This window comes from Lepisma saccharinum, chromosome 28, assembly GCF_977018435.1.
Source record: "Lepisma saccharinum chromosome 28, izLepSacc3.1, whole genome shotgun sequence".
NCBI lineage: Eukaryota > Metazoa > Arthropoda > Insecta > Zygentoma > Lepismatidae > Lepisma > Lepisma saccharinum.
The window spans coordinates 41,212,802-41,237,409 of NC_139256.1; the positions used below are offsets into that span (position 1 = coordinate 41,212,802).

General features: G+C 37.8%; 1 protein-coding gene across 1 annotated transcript in view; it reads left to right on the forward strand.

Annotated features, from left to right (window-relative positions):
• LOC145981042 (sortilin-related receptor-like) overlaps window positions 1–24,608 on the forward strand; it is a 75,601-nt gene that overhangs the window by 41,029 nt on the left and 9,964 nt on the right. The window contains exons 9-12 of the mRNA XM_083114138.1: window positions 7,349–7,504; window positions 10,667–10,923; window positions 19,430–19,704; window positions 23,409–23,599. Of these exons, the coding sequence (XP_082970264.1) occupies window positions 7,349–7,504; window positions 10,667–10,923; window positions 19,430–19,704; window positions 23,409–23,599 (879 nt within the window). The remainder of the gene's footprint in view (window positions 1–7,348; window positions 7,505–10,666; window positions 10,924–19,429; window positions 19,705–23,408; window positions 23,600–24,608) is intronic.

Here is a 24,608-nt window from a genome sequence, read left to right on the forward strand (position 1 = left end):
ATTGAATAATTGTCTCACGCAGAAAATGTTTCCTAAGAGAGGGGATTATATTGTGACAAGCACAATAGTTACAATGTTGTGTTATGATGAGTTGTGAATTTATGAACGTACGTGTTGTGTTATGTTGAGTTATGATGAGTTTGTAATGTGAATTTATGAACGTACGTGTTCCAAATTAAACAAATGACTATCGAATATAGTAAACAGTTTGTAAAAAGTTATGTACCATATCGAAGTTAAAAATACAAGAAATATTAATATTGAAATCTAGTTTTATGTTGATACAAATGTGTAGGTTTCAATATTTATGAAAGCTCATGCAAGTTTAATTTTTCTTAGCACGTTAAATTATCCATTTATTTAATTATTTATTCCAAGTTTCAGATACATCTCTTGTAGTGGCCATTTTACACTGAAAACTGTAATAGATAACAAACAAAAACAAGTCAAGATGGTAAAAACAATAGAGGTAAATAAAAACATGAAAAGACATAAACAGGTAACAAACAAAAGACCTACAGATTTAGTGTTATTGACGATCTGAAACTACTTTCTGGGGAGAAAATGCCAATGTTTGTGGGTAGTTTATTATAGAACTGGGGCAGCCTGTGGAACAGAGAGCTCTGTATAAGACAAAGCCTAGTGGTAGAGTTGTGGAATAGGTTGAGCATTATAACACATATTTTTAAAGTTATTACAAGACAACGTTTCGAGAATCTTCCTAAGGTCCAAATCTTCGACTACGAAAAACTTTCCATAGCCACGTTATATTGCTGTTGTGAGTAATTTGCACATTCATAATGAATTGAGTATTTTGGGTCAATCAAGAGGGCACCCTGAAATTGAATTTTGTAAGTAGAAATTCGGATCTTAATTTTCCATTGATGATTGATGATTTTGTAGAAAAATTTCATGTCGGCCAGATCACGTCGGATCTGCAGTAACTAAATCTTCAAAGTTCTCGAGATGTCAGGTTTCAATAGATGCCGTAGAGAAGTAATTCTATGACGGACAATGTCAGTAAAGAAGCTGAGGCTGGAATCCATGTTAGAAAGATCATGCAAGTACTGAGATATTACTATTTTTAGAACACTGGATTGAATTTTCAGTTTGAACAAGGTGTCTAACAAACAGAAATTCCTTGAATTCCAGGAATTAATTGCTCAAGAATTAAGCTGGGCTTTTACAAATGTGAAAAATTAGTTGTACCGCGAATTCATTCTAAACATTTGCAACTAGAGCTTAACTTGTACTGCCGTATCAGTATTGGCAAAATTTTGGTTCTAATTAATCACGGATACTGGCTGATAATTTTCCGGAGTTTGGATGTCTCACAGGACACAAAAATGCCTTGTAACTTTTACAGAGCTTCTGTAAATTATGCAAAAATGTGTAATTTTTTTAAATTGTGCACCAACATTATGTGGCTAAAGTTGCTTTCAGAATGCTATTTTAATATTCTGATCACCTATTATGTATTTCATCAAATATTTTAAAGCAAAACTGTAAGATTGATATGGTTCAATTGCAATTGAATTAGGGCTGAGTTGATACAGATAGTACTGTATCAATATCTGAAGGCATTTGGGAATTTAACACTGATATATTGATTTACTTTATTTTACTTCGTTTTTGGGGCCTCCCTGATGGTGCAGTGGTAGCATCATCGCCTTGTAATCAAGGTGTCCCCGGTTCGATACCCGGTGGAGGCACATAGTGGTTCGGATCCCACTTTAAACTTTAGGTCCAGTTCCGATTAGCCTTACTGTGCATAAAGTGGACTTAAAACACCAATTCAATGAATCAATTACTTCGCTTTGTGCCACTTTTGGCTAATTACGAAGGTGGGGATGAGTGATGAAATTGATGGATGGACACACAAACATCCATGTCCAGGCCGCGATTCGAAACCGGGACCCCTGGCATCATGGCCACTCTGCCACGGGGGCCAATCCTATCACTGATATAGGCCGATACTTTCAAGAGTCTAGGTATCTCTCAGAGTGTGCAAAAATATCACTTACAGAGTATTGTGCAGTGTGTGTGTAAGCTTAATTACTTTTTGCAACATCATTGTGGGGACAAATGGATAATGTAATTAATAGGGTTGAGTCGATACCACTTTGAACCGATACCAATGCCGACACTCTTATCGATTCCCACCAAATACAGATACAGTCAACTCTCGATTCATCGACCTTTTACAGTTCCCGGGAAAAGGGTCGTTATTGGAATCTGCACCAATTTTCAGCTTAAACGGAGCTCAAACGGACACAAAGATGCCTAGGAGATGGTAACACCATTTATCCTGGAAGTTATACAACCTGTTATGCACAGGATGCGTGTTGTGAGAAGGAAAATAGAACATGAAAACGTTTTCACAAAAAAGAATTTAAAATAATGTTACTTTCTTTCAATTGTGCACAGTCATTGCTTTTCCAGGAAATTCTTAAAATTGTAGTTCATGAGAAACCCGTTTGCACTGAGACCTATGGAAAGGAAAACAATCTCTCGCTTATTGCAGCGCAACTCGAAGAATCTTGACACCAGTGACACCAGTCAGACTGGTGCCAGCAAAAGTCGGGAGATAATCGGGCAGAATGAATGTTGGATTTTATACGGGTTTACTGGAGCATTGTGTGTTACAAGATTAACTGGTAAGATAGATCTCTCGGAAGAAACAACACAACCTCTCTAGGCACCAGACAAAAAAAAAATAAAGGCAGGGCTGTAATTTTCGTTCTGGTTCGTCTGTGTAAAATACATCGTAAAAAAAGTCACTTTTCTTTGCTTCAACCAACTTCATTCACCCTCCTCCCCCATTCAAGGGAGCAGTCCAAACTCCTTCCTTGACTTGCATTGTAATCCAGGGTGAAAAAGAAAACGTGCAACTTGCGATCTGTTTTCACCCAATGCGTATTCTAGGACAGGTCATTAAACAGCGTCCCAGTCGATAATCATTCGGGTTTGGAATTGAATTTCCCTTTAAACTGTATATTTAGTCCCGATTAGCCCATCAGCATAAAATGAACTGAAAACAATCCTTATGAAACTACGCATTTTCACCTATCAAAATGGTATATCCTTATTTACTCTCATCTTAATCGATTTAATATTGTATTTACGAGTAGTATTCTCGATGTCAAGCACCCACCCCTCCAAACGTTTTCCCCTTGAATAATGTCTTTCCCGACATTGAACACTTTTTTTTTCTTGACATGAATGGTTCTGAAGAAAAGCTAATGCAAATTAAATTTACAGATTTGCTTATCAGAAGGTGCAGAACATGAAGTTGTTTTAACTCTTGTTTTCCTTTCTGGAGATCGAATTTCATTATCGTCAAATCAAAACAGCTTCAAAACAATAGGTTTTTCCTTCCCGCTGGATGAGTCATGGATGAGTCATCGCTGTTATCGGCAAACAAGAGCTTTCCAGATGCTAGACAAAACACTGGCACCAGCTGCATCGTAAAAACAAGGGGATCGGCTGTAAGTTCGAGCAACAGGTGGCGGAAGAGAAAAATCCCAGCATTTTAAAGATAACGCAACTGTCGAAGATGGAACTTTTAACTGCAGTGTAAAGAAGAAGTGACCCTTGCTTTACGTTTTACCATGCAACAGACAATAATACGGGCAATATTTCCTATGCAGACAACAGCATAAAAAAAAACTAAAAAAAAAACTTGAATTATGCAATTATCAACATTGCCGTGCACACCAGTGGCGGAGAATGAGCCGGGGAAAGAGGGGAGGGTCATTTTTTTATTTTTTTTACTTGTTCTATGGTTTTTGTTCGTTTTCAAGAATATATCCAGAACTGGTTGCTCCATTTTGGACGTCAGTGGAAAGGAAGAGGGGTGGGTCCTTTTCCACCCTCTCCTGTATTCAGTCCGTGTGCACACACAAGCAAGAAAATCGTGGCTGAAACAATCGGCATCGCCTCCCCCCACCCCCACGTTTGCTGACAGGAGAAGAGGGAGAAGTCAGTCAGCCAACGGAACACTTTTTTGGCAGATATTACGACATCGACACAATTAGGAAAACGTATGATGTGGAAACGGGAGTTATGATACACGTAAGATCGAAGTAAACTTTTGTGGAAACCTGGATGACAACGCATTAATCAGGTTGACGATGTTTAGTTTGCCTATGTGGTTTTGATTATCTCTAACAGTTTCGCTTTTTTATGGAGTCTTGCAGGGAACAAGGAACATGCTTTGAATGAAAGCGGTTATCGGAAGTTGTCAGCTACAAGGCCGAGAGTTGCTCACTCATGGGAACCTGCTGAACTCTAGGTCAGAGCTGGACAGATGGTCCAGACTTCGAACATTCCTGCGATCTGATCTCTCAAGGTGGTGTATTTATCGATGAAAGAGCTTGACCTGCCATACACATTGGCAAAGACTGCAAGTCCAGCAGTCATTTCGGGCTCCTCCTCCACGAGTTTTCAGCAGCTCTTAGCACAAGGAAACAAGTCAAGTCGATTTAAAATAACATCCAAGCACATTCGATCTTCTCTTCTCGTGTATCCAAGAGCAAGCATGGCAAAACAAGCCTGGCTCTATGGGTAGCAGCTGTCGGGTGCGGGATAACATTGGTGCGCTTGAGGGAGGGGAGGGCAGAGGTCAAATGCTATTGGATATCACTCATGCATGGTGTGGTGGTGTCTATTTTTAGATCAGACCCAATTGTGAGCGGTAGAGCGCTCGTAAAGGGAATGATTGGAGAAAGAAACAATGCATTTTTCGGCCGATTTCCTTCAATTTTTCAACTTTTTTTCTAATTTTTTCTAAATTTTTCACGGTTCCCAGGAAAATGGTCATTACTTCGAGAGGGTCGTTATACCCAGGGTCATAGAATCGAGAGTTGACTGTACATGAAAATTGTAATAATTAAAAGTTGTTCAAAATATTGATTAATATTAGTGTTTAAATATTACATTCTAATTTACATCAATTTACCAAAATTGTTATATTAAAATATTCAAGAATCATATAAGAATATTAAATTACATATAAATATATATATGTGTTATCACAATAAAACTACTGCAAAATATAAAGAATCTTCGACTTTTGTATAATTTCAAAGATAATTAGGCCTCGCGAAAGTGCTGTGTTGGATTTTTGCAAACCCTGTGAAATACCAAAATGGCGGAAAGTCTTGGCAGGTATCGGTAAATAATTTCAACTGATACTTTCTAATACTGATACCACTGGTATCGCCCAATACCAATGCATGGGTATTGGTATCTGCTCATCCCATGTGATTTAACCTCTTTAAGTGTGGATGGCGTATATATACGCCCTCCGCATTGTGCTGCTGTAGTGAGGAAGGTGCATATACACTGGTCAAAACAATTAGGGGAGCAAGCAAGAAATCCCAAAACCAAAGTTGGAAAGTCAAAAGTAGCAATGTATGTTGAAGAAGTAAGTATGTCCTCAAACAGTACAATTCATCTGTGATGAATCAGCATCATGAAGAGCTCTCTAGTGACACCATAAGGCACGTGGCAGAATTTGTGATATGAGGAGCAATCACGAGGTCACTTGGGAACACCGGTTGTTTGGTGCTGGCAGACCGTAAGTGCAGGTGGGATTCAGTTGAGTAGTGTTGAATAGGAACGATGGCAGAACAACACGATTTAGGGGAATCGAGCGCATGGAGAGCCATTGGGAGGATGGAAGCAGGGCAAACACAACGTGAGGTGGCTGCAGCCCTTGGTGTGTCACGCAGTGTCATTTCCAGGTTGTGGACATGATTTCAACAGACAGGTACAGTATGAAGGAGGCCTGGGCAAGGTCGCCCACGGTCAACAACAGTTAGGGAAGACCGGTTAGCATTGTCGGCTTGCAGGAATAGGCAGCAAACTGCAACTGACTTGAAACGCGACCTTGTTTTGGCAACAGGACGAAGAGTCTCGGGCCAAACTATACGAAATCGCCTGCGGGAAAGGGGTCTTTATGCAAGAAGACCAATGGTGTGTGTCCCTCTGAATGCCCAACACCGTAGGGCCCGCAGACTGTGGGCTGTGGAACATCGTGAGTGGGGACATGGAGAGTGGAGTTCAGTTCTCTTCTCGGATGAGTCGCGTTTCAGTCTCCAGTCAGATAATCGACACATTCTAATCCGGAGGGAACGTGGGACTCCCAATTATCCCGCACATGTGCGTGAAGTGTCTCAGTATGGTGGCTTAATGGCATGGGCAGGGATCAGTGTTGGTCGACGGTACTATGACAGCCTTACGGTACCGGGATGAGATCCTCAGGCCTCATGTTGTCCCAATGGCTGCAGATATAGGTGATCGTTTCAATTGTGTGGACGATAATGCCCGACCTCACCGAGCACGTCTGGTTGACGCCATGCTACGGGATGAGGGTCTCGAACGAATGGTATGGCCAGCGTCCTCCCCAGACTTGAATCCCATTGAACATGTGTGAGACACACTCGGAAGACGCATTGCTGCTCGGCCAGCGCCGCCTACAACCCTGCAACAGTTGGAAATGGCCCTTCTGGAGGAATGGGTGAATATCCCGCAGGCTGTCGTTGATAACCTTATTGGTTCCATGCAAAACAGATGTGCAGCTGTCATAGCAGTTCATGGCGACCACACGGCTTATTAGAGGTATGGATCTGTTGCGTATCTGTCCATTTCTGTTGTCTGTTCTCCTGATTTTGTGCAGTACCTTGCAGAAATCACCCCTAGAACTCTGTTGTGCTAATGACACAATAGACATGTATTGTACTGGTTGAGGACACACTCACCTAATCAAAATACATTGCTACTTTTGACTTACCAACTTTGGTTTTGGGATTTCTTGCTTGCTCCCCTAATTTTTTAACCAGTGTATATGCTTTGTTTGTTTCAACTATATTTGATTTACTGTGGCGTATATAGTCACACATACGTTTGGTTGGTGAGATAGTTCTAGCTGTAGTACAAACAAAAAATAGTAGCAAGGGAGGAAAAAGATGAAAGAGAAGAAGACTAAAAGAAAGAAGCAGAAGGGGGGCAGTTGTCCCACCTGACCCCCTCCCCTCTAGCTACAGGCCTGGGTACTTTATACTCACTTTCATGTTTGCTAACTGTTTTGAATTGTTCCAATTTTCAAGCATTGGTTTGAGTTGGAATTGGCAGTGCAAGAGTATCTGGACTAGTAAAGTAAAAAAAGATAAAGTGCTCCCCTGTGCTATGCACCATCGGTATAAATTCATGTGGTATCAACTCGGCACTAGTTAAGATACAATATCTCCTTCACTCACCCCGAGCATACCACTTATAGTGTTGGATAATGATTGTTGCTGTCATCATCATTGTTATTTATTATTGTTTCCTTGAAAATTTTCAGGAATCCCTCTTCCACCTGTGCCTGGGCTGAAGGCAGAGATATTGAAAGCACATGGCACCACAGTGAAGCTAAGCTGGGATCCTCCAAAGGACAGCAGGAAGGAGAAGTGGGCGTATGGCATCTACTATGCATTCAATGCAAAGGAACTGTTCAAAGGTATTGTGAGATATATTACTTGATTTCTCCATTAACATGCTCCAGAATCAAGTACATCAGTACATGTGAATACTTATAAGGGAGTGTCTGATAATAACATACAACTAAATATAAGATTTTCAATTGTGCCTAAATATGTACAGTGCTATGCTTTTAGAACCCATGGGGCAGCAAACTGGATGCAACACCATGTAACTGGAACCGCTAGCTATGTAATGAAATAAACTCGTACAATTACATGGACAGTTACAGTTAAAATGAGCATGTATCTTTTCACCAGAGGTGTTGGAAATGTTGTCCTCCTGCTTCCACACATATACAGCATTTTTTGAAGAAAATTTTCACTAACACGCGTCAGTTTCCCTTCTGAAATTGCTTCAGTTTCTTTCCTGATGTTTTCTTTCAATTCTTCTAATGTATGGCTTCAGGTTTAAAAGCTTGGTAGCTCACCATGCAGACGTCATGGTCATGTCTGTTTCTTCTGCAAGGCACTAGAGGGATTTTTGAAGAGTTCCAATCATGCTCCTATGTCATCTAGTTTCTCAGTAAGTCCATTTCAGCCTTCACTTCTTATCAAGGACATACCCTGTTTCCCTAAATTTGTTCAAAAGTATCCGAACACTGTCTCTGCATGGAACGGGAACATCTGGGAATTCTGCTGCAAAACGCTTTCTAACTTCCTTACAGGAATTTGTAATGATGTAAGTGTTGTACATAAAAATTTATTGTATTGTACATTTAGTGTGGCATTATTAGACTGCAGAAAAACATCTGTAATACGTAAACTAAAACAAAATACTTGTTAACAACTTAACATTTCATATACACGTGTAAACTGGGCACCAGTTATCTGGATACCGAAGCACGCACTGGCACGTCCAGTGCCAAGGTTAGCATAAAGTTGTGGGTCTAAATGCCGGTAGACATGGTCTCGGTGCCCAGCATGCTAGCCACTCCGTGGTTGACTCGACCGTGAAAAGCTCTATATAAAAAGGATACTGTTTCAATGTTCCAAGTAAGACCTTTTTCAATCAGATGCAATTTCCATAGCACTTGAAAAATCACCAGACTCCAGTGTAGAAAGCAAAATAATAGCAGCTGGTACTGACAGCAACATTCAATGGGAATCTGGCAGGTAGTCCTTGCCCCTAAAAGGGCTGTACTACTATGGAATTTATTTCAGTATTTGCATCTTTTGCGTAATCTGAACAAGAGTCCAGTTTCTTCCATCCTTCTATGCCCAGGTGAACGTTCAGTTCCCAGAAGGTATGTACATTAATGCCATCATGTGTTATGTGGAACATATTGTAGCTCAATGCTGGGCATTGAGACCGATACTGCAAAAACTGCCTGAGTGTATGAGAGTTAAAGTAAGTTTTTAGGCTTCGTTTAGGATAGGTTTCTGACCATGGTGGCATTCTCCAATAACAGTTGTTTCATGGTGGTGAGTTTTGGCAATTTTTAAACATATCACAGTGGTATGGACTGATTCCTAAGTATATTTTTAAACATATCCAAAATACATAAAGAAAGTTTATCTATACTATCAAATAGTGTTTATAAATAGCACATTGAGTATTTTACAACAGATAACATTTCACAAACTTCTCCAGCTGGAAGGAATAATACTTGTATATGACTTAGTTTGTTGAATCAGTCCCAAAGTGGTTAAGGGCCTTCCCTATGGCACAGTGGTAGCATTGTAGCCTTGTAATCAAGGAGTCCCAGGTGGAGGCATAAAGTGGTTCGGATCCCACTTTTAACTGTAGGTTCAGTCCCGATTACCCTTATTGTGCATAAAGTGGACTTAAAACACCAACTCAATAAATCAATCAAAACCAAAGTGGTTGATTGTTTGTTGTTGATTAAGTCCACAATATCTCGCACTCATGTTTTTATGCCAAACTTTTATCATTTATAAATAGATGTGACTAATGGTAACACTGTTAAGCCTTGTTTCCATGTTAATAAAACATTAAAATGCTGACAAGGTAAAATTTATTGTATAAAAATATACATTAAAAACGTAATGTTTCCACCCTCTAACAGGGTTTTCTTCAGACGAATATTCACAATTTTGCGTTGATCAGCATTTTAATGTTTTATTAGATGTGACTGTTTTGATTGTATAATTCCTTAATTTATTTGTGAGTTGTTTTGACCATATAATCTCTTATCTAATAAGTAAATAAACCTTTTTAGAGGGTGAAATAGTATGTTGGATTTCTTTTACATGTCTTGCAAAACCTGAACACATCTCTCCTTTCTTAATATACAGTATTTGAAGTGTTTCAAAGTTCTGTCTTTTCAGGACATTTACAATTTGTTTCACATGCTATAAAATTATCAATGTGCTGTTTATAAATACATAGCGAGTAGTAATACTGGGTGTACATAAAGTGTGACACATTTGAAGTATTAATAACTGATGAAGATACAAATAAACTGGTGGCAATGATAGGGAGATAAACTCAAAAAGTATTATTTTCTGTATCAGTACACTTCTATGTCACACGGAGAATGTCAAGACAATAAACGATTTCTTCCCATTTTCGGATCAGCATGCTGACATCCACAATGGCTTTGTTTATTCTGGCTTTCAGTTCATTAATGTTCCTTACTTTTGTAAGGTTCGTCGTGTTGTAACAAACACTTTCCGAAACTTGGTGATCCGATTCCTTGGCCCCCAAGGTCACCTGAGACAAACCTCATTGGATTATTTTTCCTCTGGAGATACATGGCAGACATTGTTTATCAGGCAAAAGTGATGAACATATGAACTGAAAGCCAGAATAAACAACGCAATAGCCACCATGGGTGTCAGCATGCTCACCTGAACATAGGAAAAAATCTATTATCGTCTTGACATTCTTCGTGTGACATAGAAGTGGATACAGGACATAAAAAGTTTAGAGTTAATCTATCATTGTCACCAGTTTATTTGTATCTTCAATAGTCACTGATGTATTAATAATTTAAATGTGTCAGACACTTTGTGTACACCCTGTATATTTTCCAGCACAAGGCATAAGGTATGTTTCTTGTATCAAAAATAATTCATGTTTAATTTTAGATACCATCTTGGTTTCATAATACAAGCATGTATTTGCCATTACTTAAATACAATTATATATTAAAATAAGCACTTTTCTTTTTGTACAGGACCCAAATATACAACAACAAATCTCACCTACACTGTGAAGAATTTGGAGGCTTGCGAGTCGTATGCATTTGATATTGGCATCGTGGGTCCCTTTGGCTATGGTCCTCTGGGCTCACCTAAAACCATTACCACACAGTTCCATGAGAAGGCTGCACCAAAGAACCTACAAGTGATCAAGAACCCACAAAATGAAAATTCAATGATTGTCAGTTGGACTTCATCTTGTTCTTCAATTACTAAGCCAATTAGTTATATGGTAAGTACTTCTTTAGTATATTTATCATGCCATGTTTTTCAAGTTTCCCATGCACGCAGACCTTACATCTTGTCCATTACAATAACTATTGGAGCTTTTTATTATCACAAACTAATAAAGTCATAATGAAACTTCTTATTTTTTTTTTTTCAATTTCATTTATTTTTGTGACACATTTCTACTTCTTCAGTTAATTGTGATGAACTGATTGAATGGATGAAGAGATAAACACAATGATGCAACCATGATTAAACCACGGTTTCAAACCTGGGACCTCTGTCTTCATAGCACACACACAGCCACAGGGTTGACAAACTTACAAGCATTGATTTGTGCATTATCTAATCATTGTTATCAAGATTTCACTGGCTGAATACCATGTTGTCGTATGTCCATCTGCACAAATTTTCAGTAGCGCTGATTGAAATTTGATGCATGTGAATTTTGAATACTTTGCTGAAACATTTTATTACTGCTGATAATTCATACCACTTGACATCCAGATACATCACTTTGGAATGTGATGCATTAACATGTATGGAACATGATAACATCATCTACTCATTCCTGACAAGAAATGGAGATACAACAAAATAGCATTCATCCAGTGATTTATTTATTTACTTAAAGTTTCAGATCCAGTACTGAAAGACCATTTTATACTGAAACTGCTGCAACAAGAAAAATAGAAATAACAACAACGAAACAAGGCAATACAAGATGCAAGACGAAAAAAAAGTTACATGTACATGTTAGTGATTGTCGGAAACTGTGTTCTGACAAGAAAATATCAACATTTACAGACAGGGTATTTTAGAAGTGGGGGAGCCTATAGTAAAGAGACCACTGTAGGAGAGAGAGCCTTGTAGCGTGAATGTGAAAGAGCTTTACATTGCAGGTTGGCCGTGCGGGTAGTCGTTGATGAAAGTGGTTGACAAGGAATTTGGTTTTGATTTTGCCATTAATGATTTTATTCAAAAAATTTTCATTTCTGCTAGTTCGTGACGAGTGTGTGGTGACTTGATGTTCAAAATAGACATACAGTAATATCTGTTTTATGGATGTTGTCTGAGAGAAGGTATTCTATGGCGAGCAATGGCGAGAAAAAAGCTGAGGACATTGGGCATGAAGGTACAACAACCCACACAGCACACAAATGTCCAAAAGATATCCATTGGGTATCTTTTGGATATTTGTGTCGGAAGTTCTGGATATCCTATAGATATCCAGGAATATCCAAAAGACATCAATTGGATATCTCCTGGATATCCACTTGTCTGCATATCCAGAAATGGCTATGTTTTGGACATCAAGTGGGATGTAATCTGGTCATTATGCTTGGATTTAGACTTTTTTGTACATACTTTGGATATTGTATGGACACGAAAAGTACAATTTTTGGACTAATTTTGGATCTCATCTGGATATTATTTCGATATGAAAGGACGCATGCAACAGTCAACCACCAGTGATTGTTGTTAATTGGAACTTTTTTTTATATATATATATATAATTTGCGTCGCATTGCTTCATTAGCATATCTTCAAAGTTTCAGACTGCTACTCTCATTACAGCCCATGCTGTACCACTCTGAACACCGTCACTTTAATTATAACTACCTGGTATAAGGAACGGGTTTTCCTGGTTGAGCTAAGTAGGATATACTCGATTTTAGTCTCAATTGTATTGTAGTGTTTAGTAAGACCAAATCGAAATTTTCTGATTCTAAGAAGAAAAATATTAAATCACTAAATATAACAAGTAAATAAGTTTAGAAACGCTAATGCTTCAATGCAATTATTGTTTCAATTCCAAGATAAACTATAAAAAGTGTACACAACGGGAATACTATGACCATTTTCTATGGGTGTGCGAGACAGAATTTTTTGGGTCAGGATGGGAAATTTTTTAAATCCTGACATTCGGGACGGAAAAAGTTCGCAATTTCTCGAGGACAGGAAATGTTCAAAATTTCCTGAAGATCTGGAAATCTCAAATTCTACACGTCATTTTCACTTTATGTGATTGTTTTCGCATTTCTGGTACAAAAACAAACAATTTTCGATAAGTTCCAGACATTTACAATGCAGAAAGCGTGGAGAATTAACGACTTTTAAAAATGACTATTCGGTATTTTCTGACTGCTTGGGATCCCAAAAAGTCGGGAATTCATTTCCTGAAGTCTGGATCGGGATGGGAATTTTTTTTCACGATCCCGGTCCCGACTTTTCGGGATCCCGCACACCCCTAACATTTTCTAATATTCGATACATATCCTATTTATGTTCATTGTTGGATAAAGGCCTCCCCGATGGCGCAGTGGTAGCGTCGTCACCTTGTAATCAAGAGGTCCCTGGTTCGATACCCGGTGGAGGCACATATAGTGGTTCGGATCCCACTTTAAACTGTAGGTCCAGTCCCAATTAGCCTTTTCCTTCAAAAAACAGCTCACTCACTAGCTACTCCTCTTACAATGTTATACAATAGGTGCTTCTCTGAAGGCTGCTTTTCCACTCAATGGAAGAAAGCAAATAGCATTCCTATTTTTAAATCTGGAAATGCTAAGGATACTACATGTTATAGGCCCATTTCTCTCCTTTCCACACTTGCTATTGTCTGTGAAAAAATTCTGAAAAAAAGACTTCTGAAATTCACATCCCCTTATATTAACCCAGCACAACACGGCTTCCAAATTCTTCATGCCGTACCAATCTGTCTTGTATGCAATCCTGTGCCATAAACACAATTACTAATCGTAATCAGTTAGATGTTGTTTACTTTGATCTGTCCAAAGCTTTTGATTCAGTAGATCACCATTATTTACTGCATAAATTATCTAACAGATTTAACATGACTGGAAACACGTTAAAATTAGTGAAGGACTATCTAAGAAATAGACAACAACGCGTTACACTTCCTGGAACTCATTCTAACTGGCTTCCTGTTATATCTGGTGTGCCGCAAGGAAGCGTTCTTGGCCCTCTGTTATTTGTATTATATCTGGATGATCTCACAGACCTCTTTAATTCCCCCATCTCAAGCACAATTCTAATGTTTGCCGATGATTGCAAGATTATGAAAGAAATAAAACAACCATCAGACATGCAAATTCTCCAAAATGACATTAACAGATTCTCTGAATGGTGTAAGCGATGGAAACTGTCCACAAACCCTTCTAAATGCTCTTACATAACAATTTCATTGAAACAAAACATTCTTGAAGGTAATTATACACTCACCGACCTCCCTCTAGCAAAAGAATCACAACACCGAGATCTAGGTATCCTCATAGATTCAAAACTAAATTTCGATAATCACATATCAACAATCACAAAAAGGCAATGCGTATGCTAGGCCTACTTTACAGATTCACCGAAATCAATAACCTGAAAGCACTTTCCATTTACTTCAAGACATTTGTGTCCCCCATTCTAGAATATTGTTCACCAATCTGGAACATGGCTTCCCATTCTCATACCTCCAAGATCGACAGTGTTCTCAGCTTTTTTCTCTCCATCGTTCGATATAGAGTGCCTACCCTGAGACACCTGCCTAAGAGAGATCTGCTTGTAAATCTGCATATTAATACTCCAGAAACTCATGATACATTGCAGATATGAAATTGCTATATAAGATCATAAATGGAAACTTAAGATGCAGCATCCCACTCCACAAACTCTCACTCAGAGTGCCTAGACATAAAACACGGAGCAAGGAAACTTTCCACACTACAACTCCCAGGCTCTCACTCATACAATGCTCATTATTCCATAGGCTACCGAATCAGTTCAATATAATCTCAAACCAAATAGATATATTCACTTCATATTAATTTTTTATCAGCAACATAGAAAAAATTGTACATAAGTAATGCTTTTGTGAAACTGATCTATTTACCTTGGTACTTTTGGCTTGTTTTATTTTTGTTTATTTTATGTTATCCTTTATTTTGTGTTTTTATCTTAGTCTATTGTTTTACTGTTGTTTCTTTCTGGTTTAAAATGGCTTCTCCTGTACTGGAAAAATTTCAATAAATAAATAAATAAAATTACTGTGCATAAAGTGGACTTAATCAACAAATCAATCAATCAATCATTGTTGGATTACAAGTTCTGGATTAGTTCTAGACATGTATTAGATATCCAGAATTGTATGTATTTTGGATATCCAGTTTTGGACAAGATCTGGATATGTTTTGGATATCCAGAATTGGATGTGTTTTGGATATTCAGTTTTGGAAGAGATCTGGTGACGTATTTGATATTTGGAATTGGACAATGTTTCTTACAACCAGTTCTACACACGTTTAGGCTGTGTATTAGATATCAAGAATTTGTCGAGTTTTAGATGTCCAGTTCTGGATATCCTATAGACGTCCAATGGATATGCAGAAATGGACATCCAATGGATATCCATCATATCCATGGATCTGATCTGGACATTGTGGATATCCAATGGATATCCTTGGGAGATTTGTGCTGTATAGGAATCTGTCATGTTACATTCAGTTAATTCCCGATTTACAGCCAGTAATATTAAAGTCGGTAATACTAAAGTTTTCATGGCCCCAACAAAACATGTTATAAAATTTTCACTTCATTTTAAGGTATTTCACATTGCTCCTGTGAAGGTTTCCACTGTACTTGCCGGTACTACAAAAGTACAAGACATAGAAGCATTTAGATGAAACTGTGATATAAGAATGGCCTTCATTTCATTAACATTCTTATCAGTTGCCCATAACTTTAAATCTAACAATGTTTAAATTTAATTTTATCAGTGGTGACAATAACTGTGTTGTTGCATTTTAATTTATAAACATTTAAAATATATGAACATTAGAAATTTAATTGCATCAGCTCTGGGTTAAGCTTTGTAGTATGTTGACAAAGACAGTACAGAGCGAGCACATGCAAAAGAACTTTCGGTCAAAATCCTTCAAGCACCTTTCCCTTTATCCGTTCAACTCTGTCCATAAGAAAGCACGAGGGCCTTCCCGATGGTGTAGTCGTAGCGTCGTCACCTTGTAATCATGGGGTTGCGTGTTCGATACCCGGTGGATGCACATAGTGGTTCGGATCCCACTTTAAACTGTAGATCCAGTCCTGATTACCCTTACTGTGCATAGAGTGAACTTAAAACACCAACTCAATCAATCAATCAATAAGGAAGCATGCTCTCCTATGTACCCGTCCCCTCCATGCTGGAGTACAATGCACATGAATCTCAGGTCTGCGTAGTAAATAGAGATGGACCAGTATGAAAGTTTTGCTGATACCAATTAACTAACAATGCTTTAATAGGCTTTAATAGACATTGCAATAGGCTAGAAATATCTACTTGACTTAACTACCATATACACCTTTATATTCACAGAAAATCAAAACAAGACAGAAGAATTTTGAACTAAATTACAGATATATCAGATTCATAATATCATTTCAAATTTTTCTGATACTCTGAAATGGGTAGATATTGATAAGGGTAGTGAGTAATATATCCCATCCCTATATTATACCAGGGTGGCTACTCAACGGGAATTCCTTGAATACTGGAAATTATGCTTGAATTATTTGCTCTGTGAATTTTTCATGAATTCTTCATGATGTTTTCTATGTAGACATGAAAAACTTTTATTAATCCAAATTCAATTGAATTTATACATGTTTATAAATTCCCTGCAACAAGTTTTTCACAGTTTAGTTATTATTTTATCGAGGAAGGAAAAGAAAGCTGCGTGGAAAAGACAACAGAATTCTAAATCTGTTTACTTTGTTAGTGTCATTTGCAGAACAATCTGTCTGACAGATGGAAGATAGATAAAACAGGGTTGCTATGCATCTTGAAAATCTGGAAAACAGGGAAATGTCAGGGAATTTTGCTTGTCAGGGAAAAAATCAGGGAATTTTCAAGATAGTCTGGAATTTACGTGCATTTTGGAGTCTGCGAGGTTTCTGGATTCAGTTCTTGTGATTCCACTCCAAAAAAAGATTCAGTTTAGAAACTTGTTTCTTTCGTTCTTATGATTCTCAGTCTATGCAAAATTATGGTTCGTTCGAATTTCTGTAATAAATTTTCACTTTTATAATACTAGATATTAGAAAGAATATCAAAGTAGAACTTGCAGTCCAGATATATGATTGATAAGTAAAGTACATTGACAATATGATCATAATTATCGGAAAGGTTGGTGAAGATGAGGTTATCATCTATTATTTTATAGATCTTAGTCTTGTTGGCATTTCATATAGAATTCCTATATGCAACAAAAATTTCTCCAGATGCTGTGTACTTATAAATGTAAGCAAAAAAGCAGCATTTTCTACAACACTATAAATCTGCCAGAAAATGAAAAATTGTGTACAGTTTGTGAACTTTTTCTGTTGTTTTTATATCGTGGAGATCTGTTATGGTAAAATAAGGTACTTCTGTTACCTTAGCCTGAAGGCTAGAAATATGTGATTGCAGCACCCAATACATTTGATGCCGATTGTAATTTTACATTTTACTCTTCGAATTTTCACGTGTTCTTGTGTGTGTGTAGAATGAAATTTGCTAAAAAAAGAAAGTTGTGGAAGTGAATTTTCATAATAATTAACAGATTATATACGAAAAACACAAGGTTCAAAAGCAAAAATCATGATGATAAACATGTCTGGAGAAATTTCATATTTGGACTGGAAAACCTGGAAATGTCAGGAAATTTCATAATCAAAAAATCGTAGCAACCCTTCAAAATCATCTAGACGTTGATTGGGTAAATTTGAGTTTGAAATTCTTATACAATTAAATTTTTTTCTTAATTTGTATATCCTGTAACATTTGTGACTTGTGCTTGTAGATGTATTTCTAGTGTGAGTGTGTGAAATGACACCTTAAATGGAATATGTTATAAATGCATATGCCGTTTAATTGAATTGAATTACAATTTTTGGATACATTGGAATTGCACAGACCCTTTATATTGTTAATATACGAGGCACATCCAGAAAGTAAGTTCTGATGGACTGTAAAATGAAAGATGAACATCAGAAGACAATGATTTTATTACTATAGAGTTAGTTATACATAATGCTTTTCAACATATGCACCATCCTTGTTGCATTTGTGGTAACGCAGCACCAACTTTTGTATGCCTGTGTCAAAGAATTCTGCCACCAAGGACTGGAACCGGGATGTCACACCCGTCTGCAACTCGGCTGCGCTGTCGAAACATTGTCCGGCCAGAAATTGTTTCAAGTGGAAGTTGCTGGGCATGAGGTCGGGGCTGTAGTGGGGTGGTGAAAGGTATCCCAACCATATTTCTACAGAGAAGCCTGCGTGAGCATGCTGTATGGGGACATGCGTTATCATGCAATAATGTTATTCCTGTGCTCAGCATTCCACGGCTCTTGTTCTGGATCACCCTCTGCAGTTGGCTTTCGGCAGTGATGGTGTGCCCCTGGGCAAAGAACTGGATGAGGAGGACACCCTGTCGGTCCCAGAAGACCATGCTTGACACTTTTCGGGCAGACAATGTTTGTTTGAATTCGATCTTGACGGGCGAACCGCTATGTCGCCAGTGCATGGACTGTTGCTTCGTTTCTGGCATCACGTAGGACAATGTTTCGTCCCCGGTGATGATGTGATCGAGGAACTGGTCACCTTCCTGGTGGTAACGGAGCCGGAAGGTCAAAGCGGACACTAGGTGCTTCTTCTTGTACTCTGCTGTCAGTTGTTTGGGAAACCATCGTGCACACAACTTGCGAAACTGCAGTTGCTGGGAACAGGAGATCTGTGGAAACCGACATAAGAGTTTGGACACTGTGAACCGCCGGTTCTGCAGCATTGTTTGCTGCACACTTTCTGCCAATTCAGGCGTCACCATGAACGGTCGGCCACTATGGTGTTCGTCGTGCACATTGGTGCAGCCTACTGTGAAATATCTGAACCATCTTCTGACCATTCCTTCACTCTCATGAAATTCGGTCCATACACTTCACACAACTTCTGGTGGATCTCTGATGCCGACAGCATATTAGCATGGAGAAACCTGATTACCGCCCGTACCTTGCACTTGGCGGGAGACTGTATGCGTGCAGCCATGTTTACCAAGCCACAGTTATCTCACCACTGACTCCACACAACTGCGCTCATGCCAGGTTATGGCTACGTGTTTCTCGTCCACTCCTGCGCAAGCACGTCCTGCTCTGACCTCGTGTCATCTTGAGGCACTTTCAGAACTTACTTTCTGGATGCGCCTCGTATTTGTGTGTGCATGTGTGTGCGTGGTGAGAGGCAGTAATATATATGTAACGTTGAAATAGGGAAATCATCCTTTGTACCCTTGAATTTTTGTAAAGTTCGCCTTGAAAATTGGGAATTATACTTGAATTTTATCATGGTCCCAGAGTAGCCACTCTGTATACAGTCAATAAAATGTAAAATGTGTTTACTAGTATCTAGACTAGATTTGTAGCTTTATTTTATTGAATACCTGTTCTCATTACATTTTTACTTGTATCAGATTACAGTTACTGAGCTGACACATCAGAAGACATTCTCAGTTTCATTTTTACCGAATACGGACACTCACCATAAGCATGAGTTTTTCGCACACTTTGGAGGCCAATACAAGGTTTCTGTTCGCACGTACATGAACGATTCCATCCCGACAGAATCAGTTGTGTATTTTGCTCCCCCTATTCCACCTCCACACCAGGTTGAAGTGTTTGAGCAGAATGGAAGCTATTATGTGTATTGGAAGGACAGAGATATTCCTCAGCAGTGGAAGAATATAAAGTAAGTATAAAAAATTGCACTATTTAGAATTTTGAGATAGTAATTGTTTTAGTGGATCCTGTACTTAACAAAATACAGGGTGTACATGATGTAACTCCGGGGTTTTGAATTGATGGGAAATTAAAACGAACACACCTGCACGTTTTTTGGTAATTTTGTTGCAAAGAGCAACTCGCAAAGTTTCTTACAAAAAATTACCACACTTTGTGAGCAACTTTAGTGACACGAAGAATGTCCAGCCGGTATTTCACTTCTTGCAGCAACACATCATCAGGGATGGAATCAATGGCTGCAACAATTCGGCCATGCAAAGCATTCACATTTGGCACCTTTGTTGAGTAAACTGTGTCCTTAACATACACCCAGAGGAAGAAGAGAAAGAACATTGTTTGTGGCTTGCCTGATTGAACTTCCACGGGCTGCGGACGAAAACGTCACAAACTTGTTCAACTTGGAAAAACTCAATATGCTGACCAAGGCAGAAAATGTATTTTATTTTAAAACATAAACTAAACGTTACGTTTCAACCTTCTGGCAATGTCTTCTTCAGACTCTGTACCCAGTACAAATGAAACAAGGTACAAAACAGGAAGATATATATATACACAGAAATCACTCTCCTACAGACACAAGATTATTAGAAAGCTGTTTCCTCTAGAACATTCCAGCAGGTGGCCTTCCCTTGTCAACTGTACTTTGACCTGACAGGCGATTTGGATAAACATTTCCTTTCATCTGGAAAGTGGTTCGACTCTCTATCTCACGTTATCCTCTTATCTTTTCTATCTTCATTCCTCTTCCTTCTTATCTCCTCTTTCGCTCTTGTCTTTTCCACTCTTTCTAATACCTTCCATTCTTTGTTTATCTTCAGTCCCCCATTCCAGTTCATTCTGTCTTCTTCTCCTTTCTTCTCTACTTCCTTGGCCTCCTTCCATTTTCTTACTGTGTATATATATCTTCCTGTTTTGTACCTTGTTTCATTTGTACTGGGTACAGAGTCCGAAGAAGATCTTGCTAGAAGGTTGAAACGTTATGTTTAGTTTGTTTTAAAATAAAATAAATTTTCTGCCTTGGTCAGCATATTGAGTTTTTCATATGGAAACAATTGTTAATGGTGTTATACTTGCTCAACTGTCTTGTCCTCCCCCTGGCTTCATCAACACACTCCCCAAAACTTCTGTACCATGCCCTGATGCTGTTGTCTGTTGACAGAGCTTTGTTAAAGACGAGCCGAAACTTACGCTGCACCGTAACAATTGATTTTGACTCCGCAAACCATACCACAGCGTCTGCTTTTTCTTGAGAAGATGCCATTTTCACAAAAGCAACGACAGCACTGCCGAGCATGAAGTGCAAATAAAAAGAAAACACACATGAACTTGAGCCTATATGGCACCACACACAAAAAACTGGATTGTCTTAACTTTATTTTCTGATTTTTAACATTGTGTCGTAACTTCGGAGGTTCATAGAGTACACCTTGTATGTCTCGCATAACTTATATGTAGGGACATTGATTTTTGGCAAACACTGAGAAATGTTAATTGCTGGGGGGAAAAATGTTTATGTATGTGCAGTAACATGTTCTGAACATATATTTCATCCTTTTCATATTATTAAATAATGCGAATTTGGCATAAAATGTGGTTTGTGGTCTTTTTGGCATATTTCAACACATTTTGTGCTTAAGGAATTAAAGATCCATTATTCTTGTGTTTTAGGATTAATAAATAAAATGTACCATATTTATGCATTTATAATGTGCACATTTTCTACAACTTAGTGTATGTTATACATGAAATAATTCCAACAGGTACATGAAACTTTGTGTAAATGGTAAATGTTTCCCATGATTTTTCACCTTCTATGACAACGTTTTACAACAATAATGTGGTAGTGTTCTGATGATAGATGAGTCCACACCTATTAATTGTAGCTTTCCTGCTGATGTGATTCAAACCAGTGTTCTCTGAAACAATTATTTAAGCCCATCATCCTATACATTGGAAACCTCTCTGCAGTCATCAGCTGCATTCTTTCAAAGCACAACATTAAAACGATCCACAAATCAGCACAGAAAGTCAGAAGCTGACTTCGAAACCCTAAAGATGACGGAAGACAGAAGACACCCGGGGTTTACCATATCATATGTACCTGCGGTAAAACCTACATCAGACAATGGTAGAAAATCGAACAACGCTGCAAATAACATGCCAGCTACATCAAGAATTTTCATCGGGGTTGGCAGAACATTCCATCAACAACTTCACAACCATCAAGATCATCAATAAGTCATCCGATTACTGGGACCGAATCATCAAAATCATCATTTGCCAGAAAAGTGTGTTAAAAATCTGGTGGAATGTATTGCACTATAAAAATCTGTGGTGGAGTAGCTGATATAATGGACACTGGGAATTATGTACGAGAGCTCCTGCTCTGCCTAATAGTTACTGCTTTTGCCTTTTGTGCTAGCAGTCACACATTATAGGAGCTCCAAAATTTTAGTGTAGACCTAGCTACTTCAAAGCAATAGTTGAAAGCCAGGAAACAGCATTTACGAGACTATGTGCTAACCATACATCGCCCAACTAAAGGTCTGCCAAGAGGTTTGATGGACTCTTTACTCTACAAAGTTTTTGTTTGTTTTAATTTGTGTGTGAATTCTAAGTCCCAAGACTGTAATTTGTACAATTTTCATACTCATTGCAAGAGCATAGGTGTTCTTTGTGAGTGTCCCTTCATGAATTTCATCATATCATCACTCATCCTTATCTTCGATTAACCAAAAGTGGCTAAAAAGTGAAGTAAAAATAAACCAAAGAAGTACTAGAAACTATTCGTAAATTTTTAGCGTAAAATGTTATTATTAGGGAAAGGATTTTAAGGTGTAAAATATTATTAGGGAAAGGATTTTAAGATATAAATTTTTGTTATTAGGGAAGGGCTTTTAAGGTGCAATTATGGTCGAGAAAGCGGAAAGAAGGTTCTGTTTTCAAAAATGTGCTGATAAAATGCCTTTATTCAATGCTCTCGTTTTCCGTGGCTTCTGTATATAATGTGTGCACACCGTATAGATAACTGTGGTTCTGCCGAATAGGTTTTGTTAAAGTTTGTTTTTTCTATCAGGGGTTTTGCTACATTATCTTGAGTTGAAATGATTAATTATACCATTTCATAGTTATAGAAAATGAAACTATAGAATTTTATGTAGCTGCTCAAGAAGAGTGAAAAATCATTAATTTTTCTGACCAATTTTGTTTTAAAAAAATATGAAAGTAAAGGAAGGAAAAAAGTGCTGAGGCATCAAGGAGGGATAAAAAGGTGATAAATGCGCTAATCACGAAAAGGTGCAACAAAGTGTGTTCATTTTGCTTCATTTCATGTCCTAAAATACATATATCAAAGGATCGGTATGAAAAAAGCCATATTTTTGAAAAGGTCTGCACCTTATCTGTTCCATCGTTATTATCAATTAATTTACGATAGTGAATTGAAAATGGAACCCAGTTTTCTCTTCCTGGATTGTATATATTCCAACATTTTCATTTTATTCATGTCTATTGTTATTATTAACATTGAGTTTTTAGAACTTTTGCATGAAAAATTTGGAATTGTGTTTGAATTTTTATTTTCATATTAGAGTAGACACTGATGCAGAATAAACAAACCTTCTCACTAAAATCCATACCTTCGGTTTACAGATATGAAGTTCTTGTATCAGAGGGTGAGGTTTTCAATGAAAGTGCAGCAAAGCGTTATGAAGCAAAGAGTCCACCGTTTATCCTGGACACTGTTCATCAAGGATCACTATACAAGTTTGCTGTTGCGCTTGTCACAGAAGATGGTTATCGCTCACTGCCTTCAGAAGTCATTTCCAAAGAAACAACAGCAGGTATTGTAAAAAATCTTTCATATATCAGTCAATATAGGCATAACAATGTTTTTTGGCCTGTGATAACTTTACTGATCTGATATATGTATCAATAGCATGCAATTTCATGCCAATATTACTTAGAACCTATGCTAATAGTAATACCAATAGTCTTTCTGATTCTCAGTAACATTGATGTTATAATTGTATCAATTAAAAATTCTTCACGGTAGTGATTAATTAATGTAGACACAAAATGTAATCCACACATTAGTTTATTTAACACTTATCCAGGAAATCATGCAAAATTCAAAGTTTTGCATTTATTTTGCATCAATATTACATAATATTCATGAATAATTGCAGTAGAATACTTCCATATTAAAGTTAATCACTATTCATGTTATAGAATTTTACATGTGGTTACACGAAGTGTTCTTACATATCTGCATAACAGTTTTTCATTCTATTAATTCTGGTGATCACAGTCACCGTCCACCTCGTAACTTGTAGATTTAAGTCTCTGCCTTACTATACACAATGTGGATAGTTTGTGTACAGTGTAACTTATCACATGGAAATTTGAAATCCGGCCCACCACAGGCTAGACTGCGAGGATAAAAAGAAAGCTATTTCTTTCCCCTACTACTCCGTTAAAGCCCTGTGACTATTCAATGTGTTATTTCACATTTTGTGCTTTCATTAGAAACGAAATATGCATACCCCTAGATATAACAAATACCACATGCAGAAAGTGTTCGCTAAGCATGTAGCACATGCCATAATAGACACAAAAAGCAAGGAAGCATATGCCATTACGCATTTTCCCCATGAACCAAACATTGATTTGGACAAGCGCACCATATTTGACTTCCCCTTCTTAAGAAAGTAAAACCTAAATAATAAGTTTAATCTTTGTTATGAGCAAATCGTTTCAAGTATTAGGGTTTACTTTCAATTTTCTTACACCTTTATTGTCTGCTTTTAATTTTTTACATGCTGTAATGGCACCAAATTTCACGGTATATTG